The sequence below is a fragment of the Pteronotus mesoamericanus genome, unplaced genomic scaffold (genome assembly GCF_021234165.1).
Source record: "Pteronotus mesoamericanus isolate MK-2021 breed Mesoamerican mustached bat unplaced genomic scaffold, CSHL_Meso_final scaffold_165, whole genome shotgun sequence".
Lineage (NCBI taxonomy): Eukaryota > Metazoa > Chordata > Mammalia > Chiroptera > Mormoopidae > Pteronotus > Pteronotus mesoamericanus.
The window spans coordinates 3,770,464-3,787,045 of NW_026555307.1; the positions used below are offsets into that span (position 1 = coordinate 3,770,464).

Genomic DNA, 16,582 nt, shown 5'->3' on the forward strand with positions numbered 1-16,582 from the left:
TGGACATGCACAGTCACTTTCTAATTTCTCCCATAAATTCAGTTTTTTAATGTGCTAACTTTAATGTCTGGTTCAAGTGAAAAATGAAGGGGGGTAGGACACGAGTCCTTTAAATCCTGTGGAGGTCACTTCATCTGGTGGGAGAGGGACTTGCAACAATATAGGGAGGTGCCACAACATGGTTGTCTCTTTGTCCACACCTCTGTGATCAGAATCAGCAATCAGCACAGATCCCTAATATTTGGAGGACAGGGTCCTCTCTGCTTACCCTGGCTCCCGCCGGCTGTGTGTACGATGCTCCAGAAACACATGCACAGCTGCCTAGCATGGGGATGGGGTGAAAGATGTGTACACATTACTATCCTAAGAGCTGAAAATGCTCTTTACCTGCAAAATTACCTGCAATTTACTGTCTAAGCCTTCCACTGGAAGTTGCCAGCCTTCAACAGACTCCAGAGTTCCAAATGAGTTACCTCAGACACTTTGCCCAGGCAGTTGTTGTCTACGCAGAGAGATAGAGTCCTGTGCCTCCTGCTCTGCCTGCTTCCCCTCAGGTTGTTCATGTACTTACTGTTGAGTTTTGAGACATATTTGTTGGACATATTTGTCAATATTTTCTCCCAGTCTCTGGCTTGTCTTACCATTCTTTTGTGTTTTCATGGAGCAAATTTTTTTTTAATGTTGATGAATCTCATTTATCTTTTTTTCCCTCCTTTTATGGATCATGCTTTTGTTGTTATCTCTAAGAACTCCTTTTCTAACTCTAGGTCACAAAAGTTTTCTCCTGGCATTTCTCCTGAGTTTTATAGTTTTACAGTTTACATTTATATCTATGAGGCAGCTTGAGTGAGTTTTTGCATAATATGTGAAGTTTAAGTGAAGATTACTTTTTTGCATATTATTATTCTGTTAAAAAAGACTACACTTTCTTCATTGAGTTGCTGTTGCAACTTTGTCACAATTGATTATACACATTTGAACAGGTCTATATATAGGTTATATGTTCTCTCCCACTGATCTGTGTGTCTGTTCCTCTGCCAATACCACAGTCTTGACTGCTATAACTTCATAGTAAGTTTCTAAATTGAAGTGTTATTCCACCAACTTCATTCTTATTCAGAATTGGTTTGGCTGTTCTAGTTTCTTTGTCTGCCCATACCAATTTTAGAAATAGTTTGTCTATATCTATTTAAAAAATCCTTTTGGGATGTTCATCAAAATTGCATTAAATATATAAATCAGCATGGAGAGAATTAACGTTGTTAGTATGATGAGTCTTCCAATCCATGGACACAGTATCTCTCTCCATTTGCTTATGTCTGCATTGGGGTTTTTGTTTGTTTATTTCTAATTGTTTATTGCTAATATGTAGAAATACAGTTTATTTTAGTGTTTGGCTTCATATTCTTTAGTAATTTTGTTAAATTCACTCATTAGTTTTATGGGATTTTGTAGATTTCTTGGATTTTCTACATATATCAATTATGTTTTTTGCAAAGAGAAAGTTTTATATCTTCCTTTCCAGTCTGCATGGCTTTTATCTCTTCTTCTTGCCTTATTGCCCTGCCTAGCATTTCCAGTATGATGGCAATTAAGAACACGGAGCATGGGTACTCATGTCAGGTTTGGATCTTATGGGGAAAGTATTTGGTCATTCACTATTAAGCATGACATAAACTGTAGGTTTTTTATAGGTTTCATTCTATTTATAATATGCTGAGAGTTTTTATCATGAATGGATGTTGTATGTTTTTATTTAATTTTAATTTATTTCACTGTACTTCTAAAATCTTTTTTATTGCAGTTGATATACAGTATTATATTAGTTTCAGGTGTATGCCTTAGTGATTAGACATTTCATTACTTAATAAGTGATCATCACAATAAATCTTGCACCCATTTGACATCATACATAGTTATTAGACTATTACTGACTATATTCCCTATGCTGCACTTTACATCCTCATGATTTTCTGTAACAACCATTTCGTTCTTAATCCCTTCATCTTTTTCACCCATTCCCTGAACCCTGCTCCCATCTGGCAACTCTCAAAACGTTCTCTGTATGTATGGTTTTGTTTCTGTTCTGCTTGTTCATTTATTTTTTTTAGATTCAATTATTGATAGACATGTATTTATTGTCATTTTATTGTTATATTTTTGATCTTCTTCTTAAAGAAGACCCTTAGTTTAACATTTCCTATAATACTGGTTTGGTGGTGATGAACTCCTTTAGTTTTTTTCTTGTCTGGGGGACTCTTTATCTGTCCTTCAATTCTGATAGCTTTGCTGGTTAACTCTACCCAGCAAATCCTGGGTAAATCTTGGTTGTAGTTCTTGCTTTTCATCACTTTGAATATTTCTTGCCAATCTGTTCTAGCCTACAAAGTTCCTTTTGAGAAATCAGTTGACAGTCTTATGGGAGCTCCCTTGTAGGTAACTAACTACTTTTCTCTTGCTGATTTTCAGATTCTCTCTTTGTCTTCAACCTTTTGCATTTTAATTATGATGTGTCTAGGTGTGGGCCTCTTTGGGTTCATCTTGTTTAGGACTGTCTGTGACTCCTAGACTCACATGTCTATTTCTCTCACCAAGCTAGGGAAGTTTTCTCTCATTATTTTTTCAAATAGATTTTCACTTTCTTGCTCTCTCTCTTCTCTTTCAGCACCCCTGTTACATGAATGTTGGAAAGCTTAAAATTGTCCCAGAGGCTCCTTATATTATCCTCAGGTTTTTATTCTTGGATTCTTTTTGCTTTTTGCTTTTCTGATTGGGTGGTTTTTGCTTCCTTATATTCCAAATCACTGATTTGATTCTTGGCTTCATCCACTCTATTGTTGATGCCCTATAAATTATTCTCCATTTCAATTAGTGTATCCTTCATTTCTGACTGGTTCTTTTTATGCTGTTTAGGTTCTCACTAAGTTCATTGAGCATCCTATAACCAGGGTTTTGAATTCTGCATTTACTAGATTTCTTGTCTCCATTTTGCTTAGTTCTTTTTTTGGAGTCTTGTTCTGTGGGCCATGTTTCTTTGTCTCATCATTTTGGCAGCCTCCCTGTGTTTGCTTCTCCATATGAGGGGGTGCCCAAAGGAAACAGAGTTATCTTCTGGAGGGCAGGCCCTTTGTAGTACAGACTTCCCCTGGTAGGTGAATGTTCCAGGAACCCATCTGTACCCAGTGTACCAGCTGGCATTGTTGTGAGAGGCTGCGTATGGCTTCAGTGAATTTTTCTTAAGACTCAAGGCGTTTGCCCATTTCACAATGAGCTATTTACAAGCACGCCTGTCTGCACCATGCTGAGCATTCAGCAGTTTTTTACCAAGAACAGCATGACCCCCGTGCCCCTATTCACCCAATCTCATCCCAAGGGACTTTTTTTTGTTTCCCCAGATGAAAAAAGTCCTCAAGGGGAAACATTTTGCTAATGTGGAAGAGGTGAAACAGAAAATGTCAGAAGCACTAAAAGACATCAAAATTGATGAGTTCAAAAACTGTTAAGAGCAGTAGGAAAAATGTCTCAAAAGGTGTATTGTATCAAATGGAGAGTACTTGGAAGGCGACTAAAGTGTAAACATGTAAGGTTATAAATACCCATTTTTTATAAACAAATTCTGGTTTCAGGGGGTTCCACCTTGTATTAAGTAGAGCTGCTGCATCTCCCAGGCTTGGTAGATTGGCTTAATGTGTAGGGTCCTGTAGGATCCAGTGGCACAGCGTTCCCTATCACCCAAGCTGTATACTCAAGGTATGTCCACTGTGTGAGCTGTGTACACCTTCCTTTTGTAGTTGAGCCTTGATTACTGTTGGTATGTCAATGGGAGGGATTTACCTAGGCTGATCAGCTGCAACTACTGGCTGTGGCCACTGACCACTGACCTCTGACCACCGTGGAGGATGAGCTGTACAGAGGTGCACCCCACAGAGCCACACTTGCTTCACCAGGGCTGTGGTGCCTGCTGAGTCCACCCCTTGAGTGTGTTGCTTTTGGAGGTGGTGAGATGTGTCTGAAGCCTTCCACTGGGTGCGCTGGCTCTGGAGCCTCTAAGAGGTGCAGGGCAAGGTCTGCTTCCACCTGTGTTCTTCCCAGGGCCACCTGGCATAAGCTACAAAGCAATCTGTGGATGGCTGCCACTTACGTTGGACTTGGAGGTGCCCTGGCAAAGCCAAGCTGTAAACCATACCTGCTTCTATCAGTTCCCAACCTGGGGCCACTTAGGAAGAGGTATGGGGCACGCTGGGGCCAGATGCTGCTTGTTTGAGAGAATTTAGGAAAATCTGAAACATGAGCAAAGACCAGCCATTTGTATGGAAAAGCCACTGAAAAAATCCCAAAAGTTGGTGGGGCAGAGACTCAAGGAATCACCAGGATGGGGCAAACAGTGTGAGCCAGGCTGATGGAGTCTCAGATATGGTGCCCACCTGCTAGCTCTGTGGGGAGAGGGCTCATCAAAGGAACAATGGCTTCTGCCAGCACTCCTGTCAGGGAGAAAGTTGCCCCTCCGGCTCTCACCCTAATGCCAAACAATTCACTTCCTCCCTGTATTTCTGGTGCCTTTCAAGCTGCTGCCCTAGCACTGGAGCTCAGAGAAAGTGAATCTGAGTAAGTCAAGAGTGGGCCCTTTAAGAGGAACTGCCTGGGGTTCCAGAAGCCTTCATCTTCCTCAGCCTCAACCCCGACTAGTTTTTACAGCCAGAAGTTATGGGGACCTTCTCTTCATGGCATTTGAACCCTGGGCTGGGAGTGCCTGGTGTGGGGCTGGGACCCCTCACTCCTCAAGGGGGTACCTCTGCAGCTGAGATATCCTCACCAATTTTTATGCACCACACATGGCTGTGGAACCAGCCTGCACTGCGTCTGCCCCCCTCCTACCAGGCTCAGTGTGGCTTCTTTAATTCTGTAGTTTTAGGACCTTCATTCAGCTCGACTTCAGGCAGTTCTGAATGATGGTTGTCCTGTAGTTTAGTTGTAATTTTGATGTGGTAGTGAGAGGAAGCGAGTACTGTGTTTACCTATATCGTTGTGTTGATGGGAAGACCCTGTTGTATGTTTTTAAATGCTTTTTTCTGCATCAATTGAAGTTTCTTTATTAGGCTGCTAATATGGGATTGTATTGATTGATTTTCTAATATTGAACCAGCCTTGCATTCCCATGACAAACCCCACTTGTTTGTGGTGTATCATTTGATTTATATAGCACTGGATTTGATTAGCTAACTTTTTGTTAAGGATTCTTGCATCTATGTTCATGAGGGATTTTGATCTGTAGCTTTCTTGTATTTTTTTTTTTTTTTTTTTTTTTGTCTAATTTGGGTATCTTAGTGCTGGCATCATAAATTGAGTTGGGAAGCATTCCCTCTGCTTCTGTTTTTGGAAGACTTTGTATATAATTGGAGTTATTTATTTTTTTTAATGTTTGATAGAATTTACCAGTGAAACCCTTTGGGTTGAGAGGGTTGGTTTTTGTTTTGTTTTGTTTTGTTTTTAAGATTTTAACTGAATTCAACTTCTTTAATAGGGTTAGGACTATTCAAGTCATTTACTGTATTTCTGGTAAGTTTTGGTAGATTGTGATTTTTTTAAGGGAATTGGCCCATTTAAGTTACTGCATTTATGTGCATAGTTTTTCATAGAATTCCTTTATTAACCTTTCAATATATGTAGAATCTGAAGTAATACCCTTCCTACTGGTCATATGATGATTTGTGTCTTCTATGTCTTTTTTCTTTGTTATTCTTGCTAGAAGTTAGCGTGTTTTTATCTTTCTTCAAAGGACTAGCTTTTGGATTTATTAAATTTCCTTTATTGCTTTTCTCCTTCCAATCTTAGTTTCTGTCTTATCTTTTGTTAGTTTTTTTTCCGGTTTGCTTCTTAAAATTCTTTCTTTTTTTTAGTTTCTTTTTTTTTTTAACACAAAGACAAATATTTGGGACCTTTATTAACAGGTGCTTGGAGTGTGTTGACTTTTTGAAAAAATCAAGTTGTAAACTCATTACAAATTAAAAATGTGGTTTTTAAAAATCTCAACTTGACCAGATATGAAGCAATTTAAAAACCTTTAAAGATGTATTGAGAATAACTGGGCTTTAAAAAAAAATTGTCATTACCAAAAAGAAACATCTTTAGATAAAAGCAATAAAAATCCCATGCTGCCTAGATAATTCAGATAGTTCTAGTTGTCTCGTTAACAGGAATAAAGCAAGGACTTAAGGCCTTAGCTCCAATCTGTGGTTCATTTCTTATTGTTGGAATTTGTTATTCATTTCTCCTTGTTGGATGACGAAACCAGATGATGATTGAGATGGTAAGCTGGCATTTCCTCAGCCCCACCCTGCTCAGCCTCAGGAGTGGATGAATTCTCAGCTGATGGATCAGCTGCTTTTGTCTCTTTGCCACCTTGAAGTTTAGGGCTTTTTGGGAGGGGCATCTGCATCAATAATTGAAGTTGCAGAGATACAGACTTTGAGGAGGCTGTTGACCTTAGGTCTCATCCCCTTGATTTTCTTATCTTCTACTTTGCCATCCTTTCTAGGCTGTCTGTGGTGAGGAGGGCCCCTGCGGAATCATGGTCCATAGCCCCTTACAAGTTCTGTCTCACTGGCCTACCTCGTTCTCCTGCACCCCGCTTGTCAGCACCCTCCGTCACTTCTCCCTGAGCAGGCAGGGTGGAACACTGGTCGACACTCACAGGGTCTCCGCATGTAGTAAGCTGGGCACCGTCGCCTGCACTAGGGTCGGCACCGCTGGGCCTGGCCTTCGGGAGCACTCTTCGATCCGTCTTTCTTTTCCCCACGCTCCCTATTCTGGTAATTCTGCTCATAGTTTTGTGAAGGATCCCTGTGATGTGCATAGAGTCTATAACAGTCGTGGTCTGCGCATATTTACTGCCCCTGGGACCTGTAACATTGGCTGCCTCCGCACCCTTTTCTCCTGCAACAACATCAGATTCCACAGTCTCTCCATCTCCTGCGCTGCGAAGGTATTTCCGGGGGTTATTCTTCTTCATGACAGTCTGGTGTACAAATACATCTTCCTTGGTGTCATTCCCGTTGATGGAACCATGTCTGTTTATTACATTGAGCCTTCATCCTAGTGATCATTTTGTCCCTGCCAGCAGGTGCTGCCAGTGGGGGTCCGTGAGGGCCGCTCCTCCCTGCACCGGTGCCTGTGGTGCCCGGCTTGGAGTCGGCAGCACGGGGAGTAGGGGTGGTGGGCAGCTGTTGGGCCTCGGCCTCACTGCTCACGGTTGTGGTGGAGGTGATGGGGCCAGCGCGGCAGCCGCGGCTCCTCCCGGTGTGATGGTAGCCAGTCCGGCAAGGGCAGCGGCGCTGCTCAGGGTTCTCTTGGGTCTGCTCTCTGCTCCCACTACTGATTGAACTTCTAGTTTCTTCTTTTTAAAAATATCTTATTTATTTAATTTTAGAGAGAGGGGAGGAGAGGGAGAATGAGAGGGAGAGAAACATCAATGTGTAAGAAATCTGTGAGAGATACATCGATCGGTTGCCTCTTGCACGCCCCCGCTGCCACCCAGCCCACAACCCAGGCATGTGCCCCAACTAGGAATTGAACCGGCGACTTTTCAGTTCACAGGCCAGCACTCAATCCACAGAGCAACACCAGTTGAGGCCAAACTTCTAGTTTCTTAAGGTGAAGCTTTTAGATTATTGATTTGAACCCTTTTCTCGTTTCTAGTATGTGCATTTAATGATATAAACTTCCCCTAAGCATTGCTTTAGCTGTACCCTGCCAATGTTGATATGTTATTTTAATTTTTATTTAGTTCAAAATATTTTATAATTTTCCTTAAGATTTCCTCTTTGACTCATGGATTATTTATAATTGTGATATTTATTTTCCAAGTGTTTAACGATTTTTCTGTTATTGATTTTTAGCTTATAGTCAGAAAACATACTTGATATAATTTCATTTTTTTTAATTTGTTAAGGTATGTTTTATGGCTCAGAATATGTGATCCTGCTTGGTGAATGTTCTACTGGTTTAATGTCTTGGTGTAAATGTCAATTAGATGCAGATGATTAATGGTGTTGCTGAGTTCTTCCGCAGCCTTGCTGGTTTTCTGACTACTAGTTCTTTTACTAAGTGAAGAGTGTTGAAATCTCCAGCTAAGCCAGCAAAGACTTACCAGAGAAACGCACCTGTGACCTCACAGGGCCCCCTCTGCCTGCTCTCTTCCTGGCACCACGGAAGCCCCTGCCCAGTTTCTTATAAAGCCCAGCCTCCCTCCTGCCCTTCACTGCAGCCACATTGGAGAAACACTGGGAGTCCCTGCTTGCCACCCACGTCTTCCTCCTGGAGCCGCCCTTTCTCGGTTGACTGCTCTGTCAGCTTCCTTTTCACCAAGCAGAGTAACCCCCTCCAGAGGCTCTGCAGCAGGTGCTGCCAACTCAGAGCTCCCCAGGAGCCGCAGGCGGGGTGCAGGCAGCTGCTTGCTTCTCCTGTTCATGGTTTGTCCATGAAATGTCCTGAACACAGGATTTCATGGGAAGCCAGAAACATGGCTCTTGGAAGTGGACAGACAGCTAATCCAGCCAGACTCGTGCTCTGAGACCTGGCCTCTTACTCGCATCTTCAAACCTATAGGATGGAGCTGTTTTAGGATGAAGAGGTGACCCACAGCCAGGGCAAGGCAAGCTCAGGGCGCAGCTCGGCACCATCACGATTGAGTTTCTGCGTTGAAAGCTATGTTTCTCAATCATTTCCAATAGTGTTTAATTTCAGAAAAGCATGTGGTCCTCAGGCTGCACAGGGCACAGGGAAGGCAGGTGGCAACCCCATCCTGGGGGGTGTTGCTCTGACGTACATGTTTCTCTCCCACACCACAGGTGACCCCAGGATTAAAGGAGAAGGAAGGGGAGCTCTTGGTCAGGGGACCCTCAGTTTTCCGGGAATACTGGGGCAAACCAGAAGAAACGAAGAAAGCATTCACCTCGGATGGCTGGTTTAAAACAGGTAGCGGGGCGGAGAGGGAGGGAGCACTGGAGGAAGGCGAGGGGCCTGAGGGGAAGGGGAAGGATCATGACTTGGCTACCTCATGTTGTCACTGCACCTAGACACTCCAGAATCTTCCATCAAGGGCAGAGACAGGCCTGGGTTGGGGGGGATACACGTTGTGTCTCATCTTCGTGGCTGTATCCCCACCCAATGCCTCTGTCCCCCGCCAGCCTCTAAAAGGAAGCTCCTGAGGCCAAAACCATCAGGAGGGCCAGCAGCCCCTGCCTGGTGGTCCTGTTGTCCCTCTTGGATCCGGATGCCCCGCTTCCCAGCCAGCGCCGCACTCCAAGTCTGAGAGCCTCCCCGCCTCCTCCCTCTCACTCTCCCTCTTAGCCCATCATGCTTTGTAAATCTTCCCCTCCCTGACTCAGGATCAGCATTGTTTTGACACAATGTGGTTTATTTCTGGTGTGGGTCATTCATGTCCCTGTTCCCTACTAAAGTCTGCACTCTGTCACCTGTCCAAGCGAGCAAGTATAAACCTGTTGCGAGAGCCATGGGGCCCCCCTGCCGGCATCCTCTCGCCTGGGACAGGCATCCAGAACTTGTTCTGAGGAGCCTCCTGCCCCCGTGCCCCTCTTCTGTACCCCCCTCATCCTACATCCCCTCCCCCGTCTGTTCCTCATCCTGTCCCCTGTTGTCCCCCCACCCTACACACACACACACACACACACACACGCTTCCTTGAGCCCAAGAGTTGATGCGGCAGATACCGGGAGTGTTCAGGTTTGCGGTTGTTTTGATTCACTGGCATGCGTATTCACCTAGAACACATACCAGAACTTCAGCTCCCTACTTCTAGACATGGGATTCTGTTGCTCCTTTTCTTTTTCTCTATCTGTAGCTATAAAACTTCCATGCTGAACATGCATTAGTTCATAATAATCTCAAGGCAGCATTTTCTAAAAAGAAAGGCCTGTTTCCACATGTCATCATATGTGGCCCCATAATCATAAATGTACCTTAACCCCCCTTCCTCTGTGGGAAGAAGAGCTCAGGAGAAAGGAGATGCCTGCAGACGGGATGGGGTGCCACTGCCGCCAGGTGTCACTGTGCGAATCTGACCCAGAGAGAGGGCGTGTGGAAGATGGCTGTGGCCCTTGGCCTGGTGACCCCCGTGGCACATGCTGCTTGGGGCTGACACTCACACACATGTCATCTCATGAGGCTCAGGTCAGCGTGGATCTGTAGGGGATGGACCCTGTGTCCACTCTCCAGTCTGTCGCTGTCATGAGCCTGAGGTCACCAAGTGACAGAACAGGGGAGTGGTATGGGCCCATCGAATGGGGGCTGGAGGGTGAAGGGGCAGGTAGAGGGTCCTTCTGGGAGTATCAAGCATTCCCTTCCTGCCCCCGTGCAGGTGGCACTTAGGGCTGGACTCGCTGATCCCAGCTGGTCCCATGTCCACGCTGGGGTCCCATGGCCAGCCGTGGCTTTCTGTCTCATGCGCCCTCAGAAGTGTCTTTCCAGCAGCTGTGGTTGGCAGTGTCTGTTCTCTGGTCCCTCCACACTGGGCAGAGAGCAGATTTGTAGAAGGTTCTGAAGGGTCTGCAGACTGTGTGTCTGTCAGCGCCCAGAACAGAAGGCAGTGCCCCAGCAACGCTGGCAGGAGAGCCTGGGGAGCCGGTCAGCAGAGGGCCCCTGGCTGGGGACACGGGAGCCAGGTTACCTGTTTTGGGCCCTCTGCCTCTGCCTGTGACAGGATGTGGTCAGTATGTTAACACACACCCGTCTGGTTTGCCCTCTGTAAACACCTGCAGCGATGCATGTTAGTCTGGTGGAAACAAACCTCTTTCTGTTACTGTCCTTCAAACGCAGAATTTAGGAAGTACTACTTTTGCACTAATTGTGCTTTTTATGCATCCCTCTGAGTGGTCCCAGTTTGGAAACCTGACTGACTTTGTAGCCATCTTCTTTTATTTTAAAATTCCAATAAAAAGCTGCACTTTTTTTTTTTCTCTTTAAAAGCACAGGAACCAAAACCCTGTGGATTTTGCCGATAGCAGGGCTGACTGAGCACTAGGGCGGCAGCAATGCAAAATGTGGGGCAGTCAGCGTTAAAACATTTTAGTCACCGCTCCTGATGAATATTTCAGTTGAAAAGGAATAGTATGCATTAATTATTGTAAAGAGATGTCTTTAGGAGAAAATGATTTTGAAATTCAGTTTAATTTCATTGTAATGCACTGCAAACAGGAAGGGAGTATGTGTGTTTAATTGGCTCTCGGGGGTGAGGCCTGGAAGCCGCATGCCTTTGTCACAGGCCATTAGCGATACAGACTGCATAATGAGAGCGCGCAATCAGCTCACAGCTGCCGGCTCCTGCGGGGAGAGCATGATATTAAATAGAAATCAGGATAAATTAAACTTAACCCTTTCCCTGGCCGGGCCCTCCTGCCGTGCAAATTCTGGCCGGAGCTGGAGAAGGGCCGTGTGGGCCAGCTCCTCCTCAGTGCCTCCCCGTTTCTAGATGACAGGAGACAAGCCGGCCACTTCAGCTCCAGCCACTCCGCCCTCCCTGCCCTGTGCGTGCCTGCCTTGTCCCCACAGCCCAGTTCTGCCAGGGAGAACGTGTGGGGAGCGCCTTGCAAGTCCCCAGGGCTCCGGCTGCCTCTCAGCAAAGCAGTCAAAGGCCCCCCCGCAGACACTTCCCTGACAGCCACAGCGACTCCTCACTCTCTGAGTCCCACCTGAGCACCACCATGCCCTCAGAGAGGCTGGTCAACACACAGGCACCAGTGCCAGCCCAGGGCCAGGGGACAGGCGAGTCTAGGGCCCCGGCATCCTCGGGGTTTACACTGCCCTGCTGTCGGAGCTGAGGATGTGGGCATAAGGACAGAGATAGGAGGACACGGGGTGAGGGTGAGGACACGGGGTGCACATGAGAATACAGAGATGGGGACACAGGACACGGCTGAGCACACGGAGATGAGGGCATGGGGATGGCGCTGAGGACATGGAGATGAGAATACAGGACAGACATGGGGACACTGGATGGCAATAAGGACATGGGACAAAGCTGAGCTAACAATGTAGCTCCTACTGTGTTCTTGATGCTTTTACCCTGAACAGTTCTGTCATTTTAAAGAGACTGATAACAGAATATGAGGAAGCAAAAATGGCATCTCCGATTTATTTCAAAGGATATGCATCATACACTGTTTAATGTTGAAAAGTGACATAGTAAACAGTAAACCATATTTACCTAATTTTAGATAAATACCTGTATAGAAGAGATTTAGGTAACTGAGAGAAAGAACCACAGGAAAATCACTAGAATGTTACCAGGGTGTCTGGTGGTGTCTCTTCCTTTTTTCTTCTACAATAAGCACATGGTATTATTATCAGAGGCAAACATTAAAAGCTATTTACTTAAGAAAACAACTCACTGATAGAACAGCGGAGGAGAGCGCCCTGACGTGGACTGGCTGAGCCGCCTGAGGTGTGCGGCCCCGGTGGAGCGGGGAGTCCGCTAAGGTGTCGCTGTGGTCGGGGGTGAGGGCCGACCGTCCGGCCCAGGGAACTGCGCACAGAGCCCAGTCACCCCCAGCAGAGGCGCCAGACGGGCCACGGAAAAGAAGTGCAACCGGCCGAAACTACAGAGCAGGTTCTATTTCCTAGTGATGAAGGAGGTACACGTGGAAACAAAGATTGAATCCTTTCGGCCAAACTGGCAAAGATTCTTAAAAAGTGGACACTCAGTGCTATAAGGCCAGCACTTCCCACACACGGGGGGACTGTGTGTCAAGAATGTTCCCAGGAATCTGTTTAAAGAAAATAATCAAAGGTTCAAAAATGGATGTATAAAGATGTCTGTTGCAGAATTATTTATAATGTGAGCAGTTGGAACCATTTTTTTAGTGTTGGGGAATGGTATATATATCATGATCCATCCAAACAGCAGAATAATGTGAGACCTTAGGAGCCATGTTTTGAAGAATGATGATACGAGAGAACTCTGTTGGTGGATGCCGTATACACATGTGTGAGGGGTGTCATGTGTGGGCGAGTGGGCGTGACTGGGTTTGCATATGCCAAGCACAGAACATTGACTCTTGTTATCACTGAATGATTTTCATGTCTTCCTCCATTTTCTCCCTGTCAGTATTTCTTCAGTAAGTTTTGTTACTCTTATAAACACAAATAAGTACAAATTGCTTTTAAATTTTATCCTGAAGTTTAAACCTCATGTTAAGAAGGCCTCACAATAGCACTCAGGAGTCACATTTGCTCTGCTCACATCTTGCCAAGGCAAATTACTCATAGCAGCTCAGAGCTCCAATACTTTCTATTTTGACCAATAAATCATAGTTAGGAATTAGGCAAAGTGTTGAAATGCAGGGACCCCAGAGTCTCATGTTAGTGAGGTGACAGCACATGTAACTGCAGGTTGTCACAGCCTGCACACCTGGCTGACCAAGAACGACCATTTCATACGTGAGCTTGCTTTTCCCGGAAGGCAGGGTCACTGTCCCAAAGACACTTGGTGCCGTTGGCTGTTCAGCCTGCAGCTGTCCTGGGGCCTCCCTGACCGAAGGCCGAGCCCTGCTGTGACGTGCGTGGTCCCTTTTGTCGGTGGCACTTTTTGTGTGCAGGAGCTTTTGTTGTAGCATTGTCCTGTCTGGCAGCCGTCTCCTTTGTGTGCGCTTTATTTTATGTTGCTTAAAAATCCTTTGTTCCCTGTGGTCATGAAGATATTCTCCTATATGTTCTTCTGAAACTTTTCAGGCTTTGCTTTCATGAAGTTAAGTCTTCAATGCACCTGGAATAGGCTTTCATGTGGAGTGTCGCAGCAATGTCACGGCATGTGTTGCCCTGCACAAGCCATCCTATTGCCTGTCATGTGTTGGGCTCTGCTGCACACGCCTGCTCCTCAGCCTCGGTGCTGTGCCTTTGGCCCTTTTTTATTTCAGCACTGGTCAGCTCTAAACTCCTGAACAGAGGGAGAATGTTTTTAAGTTTTTGTTTTTCATAAAAGCTGTACATCATGGCTCAAAGATGCCATTGGTTTCACCAGTTTGGAAACAATAACCATTGTCCCCCCTTGTTAGCTGTTTCTTTGATGTTGATCTCCACGTCCTAAATGACTATGGAGACTGTCGACCCCACGGTCCCTGCAGCACTCTGCCATCAGCGGTTCATGTGCAGTGTCTCCGCGCGAGGCCCTGTGCATCCGTTCAGAGCTGAGCCGTGTGGAACAGTGGCTCTTGTCTCCCGGGCCGGGGAGGGCTCGTTTGTTCACCTCTACGCCCACGTCCCTAACACGCATTGGCGCCCACCCTCCTTGGAAGAGCCCCCCTGCAGTGCCCTGCTGCCCCCCGCTGGGCTGTCACCTCTGCATCAGCACACAGCTCCCACCTGGGCCCCCATCACCCCCTGTGCCCTGTCCTTCCGGGCTAAACCTTCTGTTCCTGCACCCACGGCTTCCTCCCTCCCCTTCACTCCTCAGACGGGGGCCCACATCCCCCAGTAGCCTCCTCCGGAGAATGGGTATGGATCCGGCAGTATCTTCATTCTAGTTGGGCTGGGTACAGAATTCTGGGTTAGAAATCATCCCTTTATTGGTTTCTAGCTTCCGTGTTTGCTTCCAGCTGCAGTCATGTTATTCCTGGTGCTGCATGACCTTCCCCTCTGTGGAGTCCTAGAGAATCTTATTGGTCCCCAGAGCCCTGAAGTTTGACAGACACGCACTGTGGGTGCTCTGACTTCCTCCTCGTGCTAGCACTCGGGAAACCCTGTCTTGTAGTTCTGGGAAGTGTTTGGCTGATTTTCTCCCCTCTGATGCCCGGCGACCTCTGGCGGCGAAGAGCGAGAAGGGTGGGTGGGGCAGCCGAGCCCTGGGTGCTCACAGGCCCACCACCTCCTCCTGCCTGACCACACAGCACCCTCCGTGCCCAGAGCACGAGCTGCCACCGTGCTGCGAGGATGGGCTCCACCTGCTTCTCACGTGCAGTCCATCCTCCTCTCCGCCCCCCGGTCCCTGCCCGAGCCCTTGGTGTGAACCAGCACCCTGCCCCCTCTCTCCGCGCCTTCACGGGGTTCAACTTTTTTGAGTCTGCATAGTTCTTGGCCACTAGTTCATCTGCCTTCCAGCTTCCAATATTTTTGTTAAACATAATCTCCTTTCCTATTCTCCCTGTAGAAAACTTTGCACCTTAAAAAAGTTACTGTTGATTTTGTTTCAAGAGAGAACTCGTGTTCCCCCTGCCATTCCGCCCTGGCAGTTTTCAGGTGAGGCCTGTGCTCCTGCAAGTTGTCGTGTCTTCATTCCTTCTGGTATCTTCCTCCGTCCGTCCCTCAGGAGTGGGTCAGGACAGCAGCTGCCAAAGTCTCTGCATGACACACAGGTGGCAGTGGCCCCTCTGTTTCGCCACAGGCACCCATCCCTGGTGTCCACGGCATAGCTGCACCTCTTGCCCGCCTGGCGGGTGACCTGCTGACTGTGTCGAGACTGAGTGGACACACATGAGGGGCAGAGCAGTAGGAGCTGACAGCCATGGTCTCCAGCTCCCTTGGTTTCTTCAAGGACCAGGAGCCCAAGTGCAGGGCGCTCTGTGGCCACCGTAAGAGCAGGGCTGGGTCTCCTCCCCGTGGTTTCCTCGTTCTCCTGTGCTAGCTTTCTGCACAGCCAGGGACGCGGCACGTGGGGTGCCGGCATCCCCCCGCTCAACAGCTCCGGGTCCTCACCAGGACAGGGACAGCCCTATTCCCATGTCACTCCGGGGTCAGGACTCTCGCCCAGCTGGGAACGCTTCATCCAAGCACCACACATGGACACGGCCAGGCCTGCTGCCCATGGCTCATGCACACGTTCAGAAATTTAGCATCTGAGAATCAGATTTATTTTCAATTATGGGTTAAGGCAGAGACACGAAATAGCACTAGTTTGGAGAGCAGTGCCTAAATCCTGCTGCAGACCCATGGGCCTGGGCCCCTGCCGCACCGCTGTGTGGATCGCCCCCAACGGTGGGCAGGTGTCCGAGCCAGGAGGCAGGACGCTCCTCAGCAGGAGACTGATTCCAGAATTGGTGCATTTTGATGAATATGTTGTTACAAAAAGTGACTGTTGTTAATTTGTTTTGGGTGTTTGTCTGAAGCTCCCTCGCCATGGGGCTGACCTCTGTCTGTTGCTCTGTTGAGACTGTTTGGCTTCCGTGCGCCAGGCCCTGAGCATGGGGCTGGAGCCCTAAAGGACATAGGGACAGTCCTCACCCGCGCTGATGCTCACCCAATGACTGCACTGAGAAGTCGGAAATCACAAACCACACGGAGAGCAGGCAGAACGAGCAGGGAGGCCCCGTCAGATCATGGTGTCCAGAGGCCTCTCTGAGAAGGCGACAGCCAAGGGGGAGGGGGGCAGGGGCACCGGTCCCCCACAGCATGTGCAGAGCAGGAAGGGATGTGGTGTTGGTGCAGGGCTGGAGAAGGACTGTGTCCTGGACAGTCCTGCCCTGGAGTCTCCCCTCAGCTTTGCGAAAGGCCAGGAGCCAGCAGGGCCCAGTGGGCACACAGGGACTTGGGATTTCTTCTGTGGGTCCTGGGAGGTCGTCTCCTCTATGTCTAGAAA

The 16,582-nt window shown here is 47.3% G+C and overlaps 1 protein-coding gene across 1 annotated transcript in view; it reads left to right on the forward strand.

Moving 5' to 3' along the window:
- ACSF3 (acyl-CoA synthetase family member 3) overlaps positions 1-16,582 on the forward strand; it is a 74,114-nt gene that overhangs the window by 45,426 nt on the left and 12,106 nt on the right. The window contains exon 7 of the mRNA XM_054588963.1: positions 8,847-8,973. Within this exon, the coding sequence (XP_054444938.1) occupies positions 8,847-8,973 (127 nt within the window). The remainder of the gene's footprint in view (positions 1-8,846; positions 8,974-16,582) is intronic.